This window comes from Ovis aries, chromosome 20 (assembly GCF_016772045.2).
Source record: "Ovis aries strain OAR_USU_Benz2616 breed Rambouillet chromosome 20, ARS-UI_Ramb_v3.0, whole genome shotgun sequence".
Classification (NCBI taxonomy): domain Eukaryota; kingdom Metazoa; phylum Chordata; class Mammalia; order Artiodactyla; family Bovidae; genus Ovis; species Ovis aries.
Window position 1 is genome coordinate 19813603 of NC_056073.1, and position 13741 is coordinate 19827343.

The following is a 13741-nucleotide window of genomic DNA, read 5'->3' on the forward strand; positions in this document are numbered from 1 at the left end:
ACCAGGGAATTATCTTTTGCAGATTTGTATGTTTTTATATCTGGAATGTTTTTCTCAAAAAGCGCTAGAAGCCACTTTTTGGATTTTGACCAGTTTCTAGGTGAGAAAGAATACGTGTATAAATTAACAGAAAAGTACTCTAGGAGTAATAGATCACAGCAGAAAAGGGACACTGTCTATGGAATCTTAATTCTCCAAATGTCTTCTTTTTCAGCAGGAACTTCATGAGAGGTCTTCCTTCAGATTTATCAGTACCCAAGGAAAACTGAGGGGGCAAGGCAGCCACATTTTAGTGTCTTTTGCAAAGAAACGCTTGCATTCCTAGGGACTGGAGCTGAATGAGAAAACAGGGCCTGTGACTTGCTCAGCCTAAGTTTACTCTGGCTCTTGCCAGTCTCCGGAGGATGAAAAACTAGCGCAGAGACCTGTGATTAGGTTAAATGAGGTAAAGCAAACCGACCAAGAGCAAAATTTTTAATCTTTTCTGACCAGTCATCAGTGTAGACGAACTGCCAAGAAACTAAAAAAAAAAAAAAAAAAAAAAAAAAAAATCACATTACTTTCTAATCAAACCGTTTCATCAACTTTTATCTGAGCCAGTCGTGAGAAATACAGTTGACCACAACTACTGATGCCTCAGGGGAGAATATGGACAAAGTCTGATTCTGACCCAAGTCACACGTGATAATGCAGGAGTGACTGGTGAGAGTAAGCTGGAAATGCATAGCAGGGAAACGACACAGTCTCAAAACAGACTGTTCATTTCATTCTCATATTCTCCCCTTCCCCTCTTGTTTCTGTTCCCCAAAATGAGACTAAAGAAATGATCCATCACTCTTCTTCCGTTTCTCCCTCAATTCACACACACACACACACACACACACACACACCTAACTGGTCGTAAGAATTAGCTTCTGTCTCTTCCACGTAAACTGCTATTATATCCACTTAGAAGAAAGAAAGGAGTGACAAATATTAATGGCCGAGGGGAACCTGAAAAGGGAATTAATACAGGAAACAGCTGTCTACCTTAGGAGGCATTCTGGCAACTGGGACCCATATTCGAAACCTTCATCGTAAGCTTGAAAGTGCTGATGAAACTCCCTGATTTTCCTCTCGTCTGTGGGAAACAGACCTTTTTTAAAGAGTATGTTCACTGTCACTGGGTAAAGCAGGTGCCTGCAAAGATAGAAACAGATAAAATGTCAGAGCCAATGACCAAAGGAGAAAGGCACGGGATACAAGAAGCTATTACTGAACAGCTATATACTAGGGGTAGACAGTCGAATGTGGGGCTGCCAAGGCTACAGTGGTAAAGAACCTGCCTACCAATGCAGGAGGCATCAGAGATGCCAATCCGATCCCTGGGTTGGGAAGATCCCTGGGTTGGGAAGATCCCCTAGAAGAGGAAACAGCAACCCACTCCAGTACTCTTGCCTAGAGAATTCCATGGACAGAGAAGCCTGGTGGGCTATAGTCCATGGGGTAGCAAAGAGTCAGATACGACTCAAGAGACTTAGCATACATGCATGCCCGCAATCATATGTGATAAATTTAGTGGAGGGAAGTCACTCTCAAGAGCTTTTAATATTTGGTTACCGTGCTCAAGATAACTTGGGGGTAAAATTGTGGTCTTATTTATCTAAAGATTTTCAAATGCTTTCTAAGCAAGTATTGTTCGATCCTGATAAATGTGAGTTTAAAACTCTTAGGTGGTGTTTCGGGGGGCTCTGAAGAGCTCTGGTACCATAATTCTTTACATTTCAGCACAGAAAGAATTCAGTGAGAGGTAGAGTGATAGATAAGGAGTGATTTATTAGGATAGGATGCTTGCGAGGCTTATGAGTAGTGGCTCAGAGGAGGCTACAACCCAAGAACTTACTGGGCTACAGTTTTACAATCAAAGGAAAAGTGGGGAAGCAGAGACTTTCCATTTCTTGAGCAGATGTCATGCTTCCATCATCAGTTCCTCCTGCTGGTTGGGCAGGGGAGTTTTCTTGTCCCTACATGGTCAAGCTACGTCCATAAATTATTGTTTTTCGTGTGTACAGAGAGCATGTCCTAACTTACTGAGCTCACTGAGCTGGGTGAGAGTCTCATGCCACTATTGTTATATTGTTTTGGGGCATGTCTTGTGCCTCTGTGCATGGTTTTGTTGCTAAGCAAGCCTGCCTGGTTTCATGGTTAAGTAAATGTGTTTTCTTGAGTAATCATTAACTTATAGGGGCCTCCCATGTTTTTTTTCTACTTGCAATCCCCTAGTGGGATTAACTATTTAATTTTGTCCCTATACTCTGTCCTCATCAAGCTGATACACAGAAAAATTCAACACAATTTCAACAAGCATTTATTTTTAGCAAATAACAACAATAACCGAGATACTGCTCTTACCTTTAGATAGCAGCAAAAAAAAATAATAATAATAACCAAACAAAGAATCAAGCGCAATATTAGTCACCAAATTCCTAATATCTCCCAGGAGCTTATGACTTTGAACCATACTGAAAATTCAAATGAAGTAGTGAGAAATGGAATATTTCCTGCCATATCAGTAAACAAAGGATGTCATAGTCATCAGCAACTATAGCCACCACTGATGGTGAGCTGGTGAGCCCGGAGGAAACTCAGGAAGGAAAAGAACACCTGCCATCTGGCAGCCCTCAGACTGTAGCCACTCCCTGCGGTGAGCCCCAGGAGCCTGGAGATGTGAAAACATGGGATATCAGCCCCAGAGAGCTGAGCTGCCTATCAAATGAATGATCTCAGTGAGCCCAGACTCTTGCATATTCCCAAAGAAACGTGCTAAATTCCTGAGATATGTGGTTTTCTTTGATTAATAAAAATCTTCTGATAGATGTTCAGACTACCTGTCCTTTGCTGCAAAACTTCTATATGACCTGGCTCCTGGTCTCACCTTTTCAGAGCAGTTCTCTCAGGGTAACTCGAGATGCTAAAGTTGAAGTTTTAGGGCTTGAAATCCTAAAAATTCCCACCAAACAAAACATAACTCTCAGCTTTTAGGTTGTGAATATTTCTGAAGTCTATGGTATCGGTCATCAGTAAGTTTTCCCTCAAGTGAATAAAATTACTGTGGAATACTTATGCAAAAGAGTATCAAAGATTATGTTCGAGGTTAGTAACACTAAGTGCTGTTTCTTCCATTTTTGTTTGAAAATTCTCAGGATCTCCTTCTGTCATCATTAATTTGTTTTGTTTTGTTGTATATATTAGACATGTCAAAAGTTTGGTTGGTTGGTTGTTTTCATTCTTATTTTTTCTGTCTCTATTTCTAGACTTCTAACAAAATAGTAAATGTTGTTGTGCTTTCTGAGCCCGAACAGTTGAATCCTGCCTCCAGTATCAGGGCATCCCCCTGAGATGAAAAAGTGCCTCACTGGTAACTCCAATTTACCAAATCTCCCTGCACGTGGTGGGGATTTTTCACATGGCTCCCGTGCTCAGCCCTGACATTTGTCAAAAAGCTCCGGAACAGAACTGAGCACTACCTGGCTCCCCATACTGTCCTTTCCTGTCTCACTGTCTCAGCATCTCTGCTCTCAGAGGACTCTGGGCTCAGTCCTGAGGCCCATGGTGGCTTTGTCTCAGCCACCTTGTGAAGTCTCACAAACATCTCCTGGAACCTTGCCCTCTACTTTGCAATTCTCTCCTCTCCCTTCTCCTCTCAATGCCCTCTTGTTCTAGTAATTACAAATTGCAGTGAATGCTTTATCAAAATTCTGATGGATACATGACAATTATATGAAGGAAACCCATGTAGAGCATATAAAATTGTAAGGAATGACTAAGAAGAAATTATTGTATATGTGCTAAAATGATTTTATTGGTTTGTTTTTACGTGCCTGCTAAGTTGCTTCAGTTGTCTCTGACTCTTTGCGACCCCATGGACTGTAACCTGCCAGGCTCCTCTGTCCATGGGATTCTCCAGGCAAGAAGACTGGAGTGGGTTGCGATGCCCCCCTCCAGGGGGTCTTCCCAGCCCGGGGATTGAACCCATCTCTTACATCTCCTGCACTGGCAGGAGGGTTCTTTACCACCAGCGCCACCTGGGATCTATTGGTTTGTTTGCTTAACTTCAAATTGAAGTACTAAATGAAAACCACCCATTAATTAGAATTTAAAAGATCAACAGAATTTTTCAATTGCTTAGTGAGGTAGATTTCATAATCCACCACATTGTATTTCAGGTCCAACATATAGGCTTCAAACTTTCTTATTCCAAAAACAGAAAACAAAACAAAAATAACAAGGCATCGATTTACCTCATAAACTTGTTCAGGTCTGTGGTCCCGTGAGCACCTAAATTCTGCAACTGTTCCTGTAATTCTTCAGTCAATTGTCCAGTGAATTTGTATAGGTTGAGAATCCCCATTTTCCCTTTCACCGTGATATAAAGTTTCTCGTGCAGTTTTAAAAAGATGTTCTTTGCGATGGATGCTATAAACAGAGAAAACACTTTTCAAAAGAAGGAACCACTTCTTGAAGTAAACAGTCAACATGTCTTGATCAGCAGGAACTAGAGCCAAAGGTGAAGAATCAACACAGACTGTGAGATGGCGAAAGCCTTAACAAAGTCTGCAAGGCCTTCTCCCCTCTTTGCAGCTCTCCAGTGGTATTTCCAGTGTCTTCGCCCTCCAAATACATATTCCAGGTAAAACACACTCTTTTTTACATCTCACCATCTTTATGAACTGTTCTATCTGCTCAGAAGGTTATCTATTTTTGACAACCAACCCTCACTTCCCTTGCACACCTATAAGATATACATTTCTCCTTCTGACTTTTCTGCTTTAAGTGTCTTAAATATTGTCTCTACCAGCAGGATCTTCCTAACTCCATGAATAGCTTTGGCCCCCCTGTTTCCTCCCCCCCTTTTTTTTTTTGGACTTTTTTTTTAAAATGTGGGTCATTTTTAGTCTCTATTGAATTTATGACAATATTGTTTTTGTTTCATGTCTTGGTTTTTTGGCCATGAGGCATGTGGGATATTAGCAACCAGACCAGGAATCCAACCTGCATCCCTTGGCTTGGAAGGTGAACACTTAACCACTGGACCCCAGGGAAGTCCCCACACTGTTCCATTGTTCCCTTTATCTTAGTGTTCATGCTCCTTTCATGACACACCTGGTCTGCTGGGTGTTAAAGAGCATGAATTTTGGAACTCATTATTCCTTTATATTTTTCTTTAACCCTCTTTAATTATCTTTGAAATAAGGCTTTTTTTTAAACTAATTTTTAATTTTATATTTCATTATCCTATTACATGTAGGTTACATTTCACATAAGTTAATGAAAAATAATTTCTAAATTTCTTGAATATGTATCATCTCTGTGGTAGAGGTATATTTAAAAGGAATGGGAAGCTGGCTCATGAGTAAATATGATGATATTTTATCTGTTAAATAGAAATATTTAAACATGAAAGTCCTTCAGGCAGGGCAGAGCTGAAAAAAAAAAAAAAAGTGATCATTTCAATATACCTCTGATAGGTTAGTTGGTATATTTTTCTGAAGGAATATGCAAATTTACAGATCAAGAATCTTCCAAGTATTTATATTTCTTTCATCTGGAATGCCACAGTCTAAATATCAAGAAGCATTAAAGAGTCAAAAAATGAAATCAACATGCTGTGATTTTTCATGCAAGCAACAAAAAATAATAATCATGTTATTGATCACTAACAGCCTTGAAAACAAACTTTCATGTCTTAATGGCAAGAAATGAATAAAAGCTATAGGAAAATGAACCTAAGAAAGAAGCAAAAAACGGAAGCCAAGAAAGATGTTAGAAGCAAGCATAGGCATTATGAAAGCAGAGGAAAGAATCAGGCGCAAAATGAACCAGCTCTGTATTCCTGGGAAGACAAACGGCCTTAGCATGCATGTTCACATCCTGGGGAGAAATAAAGGCAGACAGTCACAATGAAAGTATACTGGTTGAGTCCAGCAGTCTCTGAGGATGAAGAAAGAAAGGGCACCAATTATATGAAGCCAAGCCCCACTCACCTTAATAACCCTGTGGACTATGTCAGGAAATGCCATAGTAAAGAGCTTACTGGGGCTTCCTTGGTGGATCAGGGGTTAAGAATCTGCCTTCCAATGCACGGGATGTGGGTTTGATCCCTGGTCAGGGAACTAAGATCCCTCATACTGCGGTGTAACTAAAGGCACACACTGCAACTAGGGAGCCGATGCCACAAAGAGCAGCTCTCCTGCACTGCAAAAAAGACGGAGCACCGCCAAAATAAAGGAGCGGGTGGCGCAACATGAGATCAAACAAAGAGCGACAGCCTGTAAAACATATGCACAGCAGCACAACAGAGTCAGTGACATCTTGGGGGCTGTTAATAGGATATAAATTCCAATATTTTCCAAGTAAACGTCAGTGAGGTGACCTTATCTTTTACACATGCCTTGTGGAGATCCTAATGTATGACATTGCCAACAATTCATTTTTAGGGCTTGGTTCAGATGGTAAGGAATCCACCTGCAATGCAGGAGACCTGCCTTTGACTCCTGGGGTGGGAAGATTCCCCTGGAGAAGGGAATGGCTACCACCTCAATATTCTTGCCTGGAAAAACCCATGAACAGAGGAGCCTGACAGGCTACAGTCCATGGGGCCACAAAGAGTTGTCACAACTGAGAGACTAAGCACACAATTTGTTTTTCAAAGGCCAAACTCATCACAAACTCTCTTCTATCCCTACTCTAGAATAAAATAATGGGTCTGCCTCATTTTTGATAGAGGAGTGAAGAGGTGCTTGTCACCTAAAACTGCTCTTGGGATTCCATGTTGTATTTCAAATGGACTATCTGAAAATACTGTTTACCTGTATGATAGATGGGATTTTGCACTGCTAGTTCAAAATTTACTTCTTTGGATTTTAGAAACACATTAATTCCCTCTTCTTCAGTAACAAAGGTCATGCGGGTGCCCATAACGATGACTGTAAATACTGGTCCATACTGAAAGAAAACACATAAGTAGAGATCAGATTAGTAAGCATTTCTAATAGACAAGTTACTGGATATGGGTTATTCTTAAGACAGAGTTCCTCAAGAACCCCAACACTGAAATTACAGTCAAAATAAAGACTATTAAGATTACGTATAATGTATGTGTGTTCAGTTGCATCCGACTCTTTGCGACCCCATGGACTATAACCTGCCAGGCTCCTCTGTCCACGGAATTTTCCAGGCAAGAATAGTGGAGTGGCTTTCCATTTCCTAGTAATTAGTTATAAATTTTGATTGATGGAGTGAAATTTAATTGTATAAATCCTAATTTATTCTGTCATAATATTTAACCTTCCTTTTGATCGTATTTTTATTTGTTTGCACCTTCCATTCTGGTAGTAGGAAATAATACTTAGAAATAATTGTTAGAAATTAGGTTAAACACTGTGATACCCCAACACTGTTTTCAAGATACCTGGAGGGTTATAAGCAACCTATGGCTGAACTTTGTTCATGAAAAAGATAAACGGCTGACTGATTTCACCGTCAATCCCTGGTCACTCAACAATGTCTACAATAGAAAGTTCTGTAGGGTTCATTTTCTACCTTTCCAAAATGACTCACCTGTTTCCCCTGCCCAACCCTCTCCACTCTGAGTGTTCCTGCTTTGTAACTCACTGGGCAAAAATGAGCACTCTCAGCTTCTCACCACCAGGGCAAAGGATTGTACCCATTTGTACCCATTCTCCATGCTTCCCCTCCAGTTAACAGATGGAGGGTCCTGCCCCTGGGAAATGCCTACCCTCCTTCACTTGTGATACGGATTCCATAGTCTCCCTTTGTTCTTCATGGATACCTTCTCTCACACACCTTCAGTTGTGCCTTTTCTATCAGATCACTCCTGCTGCTGCTGCTGCTGCTGCTAAGTCGCTTCAGTCGTGTCTGACTCTGTGTGACCCCATAGACGGCAGCCCACCAGGCTCCCCCGTCCCTGGGATTCTCCACGCGAGAACACTGGAGTGGGTTGCCATTTCCTTCTCCAGTGGATGAAAGTGAAAAGTGAAAGTGAAGTCGCTCAGTTATGTCTGACTCTTCGCGACCCCATGGACTGCAGCCCACCAGGCTCCTCCATCCATGGGATTTTCCAGGCAAGGGTACTGGAGTGGGGTGCCATCGCCTTCTCCACAGATCACTCCTAGGAGCCTACAAACATCCTCTAGTGCAGAGTTTGGCTTCAGGGAGTCCACAACTTTACTGGGAGAAAAAGATATCATTATTTTCACTGGCCTCTAATTATAATTTAACATTTTCTTCAATTATGAATGGAGGCAATAAACTACAATCTTCCCCACAACTCTAACCTCAAAAGAGCTTAACTGTTCCAATCATACTTTTTTAGATTTGGTGTCTATTTGCCATCCATTCATCACAGGGTCAATTACATTAGCTACATTTTCTTGTTTCTTTTCCTATTCAAATGACGACTCTTAAATTCTCTTGAATGTTCTCTAGAATACATTTAAACAACCAGAGGTAAAATACAAAGGGTTGACTAAGATGTAGTTTTATTTTCTTAGAATACTCAAAATGAACACATTTAAACACAAACCAATCTCATATTTCAAAAGAAAAGGACAGGCAGCACAAATGGAGAAGAGGAACCATTACATTTAGAATATTTTAATTGTTTTTAAGCCATACAAGTCTTTAATTTCCACTAACAAAAAAGCATTTTGTAGCTTCTACCCAAAATTTACAGAAGTCCCAAATTGATATGATTCTTTTGTCTTCCTGAGCTATGTTTTCTTATTCATGGTGTTTAGCTTTGGAGGCCTCACATTGTTGTTGTTGAGTTGCTAAGTCAAGTCCAACTCTTTTGCAACCTCATGGACTGTATGTAGCCTGCCAGGCTCCTCTGTCCATGGGACTCTCCAGGCAAGAATACTATAGTGGGTAGCCATTTCTTTCTCCAGGGGATCTTCCCGACCCAGGGATCGAACTGGCTTCTGCACTGGCAGTCAGATTCCTTACCACTGAACCACCAGGGAAGCCCAGGGGCCTCACTACTGGGTAGAAATGGCCCTTTCAGAGCTAGCTGATAATTAGAGAGAGCAAAGGATTCAGCCAACCAGGAATATGCCTTTCATATGGAAGTTAACCCATCTTGAGTCTATATCACCAACCCCTTCCTGGTCTTAACTCTGACACAGCAAGCCAATATGATCCCTGCCCTAAATCATCCCAGAAAAAGTCACCAGGCATCTGGAGACCAACCCTAGAGCTCAAAGCCCCAAGAAACTCTTCAGGGTCGTCAGTCCTAAATTGTCTACCCTACCTTGCCTCGCTTTCCCGAGGAAACTCCAACAAATGCTGTGCATGGGGCTTTTTCTTGTTCCATCTTCTGCATCTTGACTGACAGAGTTTTTTCCGCTGTGGCCCTGCAGAGCACACAGTGACCCTTGCCTTGGACCCACGAGTATTATAACCTTCTTCCTTCAAAGCCTCATTCTCATTTCCTCCTGTGGCCACACTGACTTTCCCACACCACATTCAACATGTCTATTTTTGGAACCACCACCCATACTTTTATATCGCATTATAGTAAATTGATGCTTTCAAATTGTGGTGCTGGAGAAGACTCTTAAGAGTCCCTTGGACAGAAAGGAGGTCAAGCCAGTCAATACTTAAGGAAATCAACCCTGAATAGTCATTGGAAGGACTGAATCTGAAGCTGAAGCATCAATACTTTGGCCATCTGATGGGAAGAGACGACTCTTTGGAAAAGACCCTGATGCTGGGAAAGACAGGGTGGGAGAAGAAGGGGGCGACAGAGGATGAGATGGTTGGCTGGCACCACTGACTCAATGGACACAAGTGTGAGCAAACTCCGGGAGATAGTGAAGAAAAGCCTGGCATGCTGCAATTCATGAGGTGGCAAAGTGGTGGACAAGACTTGCTGACTGAACAACAACAGTTATTATGAATATCTCAAAGTACCATCAGGCTCATCAGCACTTCAATATGAGTCATTTCCAGATCTGCATGAAATGGCCTGTGATCATTCCTGAAACATACTGTTGGATGCTATTAGGCAACTATGGGCTAATAGCTGATACCCCAAAATAGTGAAGCCTCATATTTTTCCATTAGTGATGCAGACATCTACATTGTTTCCCACGTTCCCTACCTTCAATGGTTTATTACTGAATACTTAGAAGAAGATGAATCATTTTCATCCTTGAAGGTTTGCTCAAGTGAGAATTCTTAAGTTTCCATCAGGAAAGTGGCCTTTGGCAACATGTACAGGCACTCTGGCCACATTAGAGGTAATACTGTCCATCTCACTTGATAGGAAGTCCAAGTTCTAGTTTCTCAAGCCCAGCTTTTTAAAGTCACCTCCAGCCCTTTTCATTCTTTCACACAGCACATTCCATTCACCAAGAAATCCTGCTGCTTCCACTTTAAGAGAGATCCAGGCACTTCTCAAACTCCCAACTGCTATCACCATGGTATGAGCCACCAGGGTCTCAAGCTTGAATTCTTGCCAAAACCTTCAGATTATCTTTTTTCTTCTAGTTCTATGTTTTTATTTTTAACAGAGTGCCCAAAGTGACCGTTTAAAATTTAAATCAGATCACATTACTCCTCTGCTCAAAACACAAAGTTTCCCACTTCATTCTAAGTTACAACGTTCTCTTAATAATCTATAATGACCTATATGGGAAAAGAATTTGAAGAAGAATGAATATATGTATATGTATAACTGAATAACTCTGCTGTAACCTAAAACTAACACAACATCAGCTATACCCTAACGTGTGCGTGCGTGCTTCATTGCTTCAGTCTTGTTCAACTCTTTGTGACCCTACAGACCAGAGCCCACCAGGCTCCTCTGTCCATGGGATTCCCCAGGTAAGAATACTGGAGTGGGTTGCCATGCCCTCCTCCAGGGGATCTTCCTCACCCAGGGATCAAACCCTAGTGTCTTAAGTCTCCTGCACTGGGAGGTAGGTTCTTTCTTTACCACTAGCGTCACCTGGGAAACCCCATAATCTAATCTAAAATAAAAATTAAATTTAAAAAATACACTGACATTTTGAATCTGATCATTTACTCCACAGATATACTGGCACACATAGAAATGACATTTGTTGCTACATTATTTATAATAGTGAAATATGGAAAACAAACCATGTCAATCATTAGGTGACTATCTAAGTGAACTATGACTCAGGGAATATTCTGCAGCTTTTAAAACAAATGCAGATGCTTTTGTGTCTGTGTAGGATAAAAGAAAAGAGGGGGAGATTACAAAAATCGCATTTTTAAAGATATCAGTTGGGGAGAGTTGGGGAAACAATAAGATCTAAATGGACTAAGCTCAACAAGTGGGCCTTAGAAAGCATCACTATGAACAAAGCTAGTGGAGGTGATGGAACTCCAGTTGAGCTATTTCAAATCCTGAAAGATGATGCTGTGAAAGTGCTGTACTCAATATGCCAGCAAATTTGGAAAACTCAGCAGTGGCCACAGGACTGGAAAAGGTCAGTTTTCATTCCAATTCCAAAGAAAGGCAATGCCAAAGAATGTTCAAACTACTGCACAATTGCACTCATCTCACATGCTAGTAAAGTAATGCTCAAATTTCTCCAAGCCAGGCTTCAGCAATACGTGAACCGTGAACTTCCTGATGTTCAAGCTGGTTTTAGAAAAGGCAGAGTGCCGGGGGCCAGCCTGAGGAACTCCGTCCATGGCAAAGGTCATGAGGAAGGAGCCTTGGCATACGCAAAGGCGTGATCAAGCCTCAGGAAACCCCCTGTTCCCGAGCATCTACCCCAAAACCAGAGTCTGTTTTATGCTCTCACCTACACCTCTGACTTTACGGGGGGCTCTCTCCCATAACCATTTCTCTCGGAGAAGGAGTTAACTTGCAGCTCTAAGCCAATAAAAATTCCTGGGCGTGACAAGAGTGTTTCAGCTTACGGACTCCTCTGAAGGTTATCTAGCCCACCTGTATAGGTTCTTCCGGCCACATGTGATTGTTTACAGCCTCCCAACCTGACAGGCACGAGATGTTTTAGACTTCAGTTCAGTCGCTCAGTCGTGTCCAACTCTTTGCGACCCCATGAATCTCAGCACGCCAGGCCTCCCTGTCCATCACCATCTCCTGGAGTTCACTCAGACTCATGTCCATCGAGTCCGTGATGCCATCCAGCCATCTCAACCTCGGTCGTCCCTTTCTCCTCCTGCCCCCAATCCCTCCCAGCATCAGAGTCTTTTCCAATGAGTCAACTCTTCACATGAGGTGACCAAAGTACTGGAGTTTCAGCTTCAGCATCATTCCTTCCAAAGAAATCCCAGGGCTGATCTCCTTCAGAGTGCACTGGTTGGATCTCCTTGCAGTCCAAGGGACTCTCAAGAGTCTTCTCCAACACCACAGTTCAAAAGCATCAATTCTTCGGTGCTCAGCCTTCTTCACAGTCCAACTCTCACATCCATACATGACCACTGGAAAACCCATAGCCTTGACTAGACGGACTTTAGTTGGCAAAGTAATGTCTCTGCTTTTGAATATGCTATCTAGGTTGGTCATAACTTTTCTTCCAAGGAGTAAGCGTCTTTTAATTTCATGGCTGCAGTCACCATCTGCAGTGATTTTGGAGCCCAAAAAATAAAGTCTGACACTGTTTCCACTGTTTCCCCGTCTATACTAAAGGCAAATTCTTTTGGAAATTATTAGTATAGTGGGTTGGTTAGGAATTATATTGGTGAAGGGTTTTTCATTTGTTGTGCCAATAATTGCTGCTAATTCCCTGCCCTGGGTGTGACAAGGGTGTCTCAGGTCAAACTTCTCTGCTGACAGACTAGCTTGTGTGACAGGATTATCCATACTCCTGCCACCATGCACATGATTGTTTACTACCTCTCAACCATAAATAGCACAGAGAGTTTTGGAGTATTTTGAAAGTCTTAATTAGCATACGGCTTTTCTCATTGTTGAGTCAATGATTGCCACCAGGCCTCCATATCCTTAGGCACCTGGGAATATATTAATCAATGTATTTGGAATATAGAAAAGGAAATATAGTAGTTTTTAAGGTTAGCAATACTAGACTTTTTGAGTTAATGAATTTTCTCTTTTGTAACAGATCACTGTACTTTGTTATAAATCACTGTGTCCTTGCTATGTAAAAATGTAACTTTATCACTAAATAGATCTTAAGGGGAGCATTGGTAAAAGGATTTTCATCTGTTGGGCTGATGTTTGCTGCTAAATCTCCATGTTCCCTGCCCTTATAATGAATATAACTAGCATATAGGAGAAATAAGCATTAACCTTTAAGCATATAGGAGAAATAAGTATTAACCTTTAAGATTAACCATGTTAACCTTGGGTTAAACAAATCCCTTTCTTGATTGTAACTCACTACACCCTCATCCTACAGGAATGCAACTTTATTTGGAGGGTGGTGCCTGGTTTAAGAAAAAACACCCTTGGAAAAAATAAGTTTTTGGTTATCAGAAAGAAAGGATCATTAAATGTCAGCAGGTCTCATGGCCAGATGATGATGTAAAGTCCCTAAGACCTTTTTATGTGAAGCACATGATTTTGATAAAGGTCAGGATTGCTGACCCCCGCGTGACTCTGTATTCATCCCTACGTGTAACAAAAGGTATATAAGCAAACCCAAAAAATAAAGAAATGGATCAGTTTCTGGAAAGACTGATACCCCCGTGTCGTTCTTTCTTGCTCCCCTTTTTTCTG

At 41.5% G+C, this 13741-nt stretch overlaps 1 protein-coding gene across 5 annotated transcripts in view; it reads right to left on the reverse strand.

The window, feature by feature from the left end:
* LOC101120701 (24-hydroxycholesterol 7-alpha-hydroxylase) overlaps nt 1-13741 on the reverse strand; it is a 99445-nt gene that overhangs the window by 82277 nt on the left and 3427 nt on the right. For 4 of the 5 annotated variants that reach the window (XM_060403217.1, XM_027958406.3, XM_042237365.2 and 1 more), the window contains exons 2-5: nt 6849-6984; nt 4281-4455; nt 1030-1179; nt 3-96 (exon numbers count right to left, since the gene is read on the reverse strand). In XM_060403217.1, coding sequence (XP_060259200.1) covers nt 3-96; nt 1030-1179; nt 4281-4455; nt 6849-6984 — 555 coding nt within the window. The remainder of the gene's footprint in view (nt 1-2; nt 97-1029; nt 1180-4280; nt 4456-6848; nt 6985-13741) is intronic. The other variant, XM_042237366.2, reaches the window with a different exon arrangement.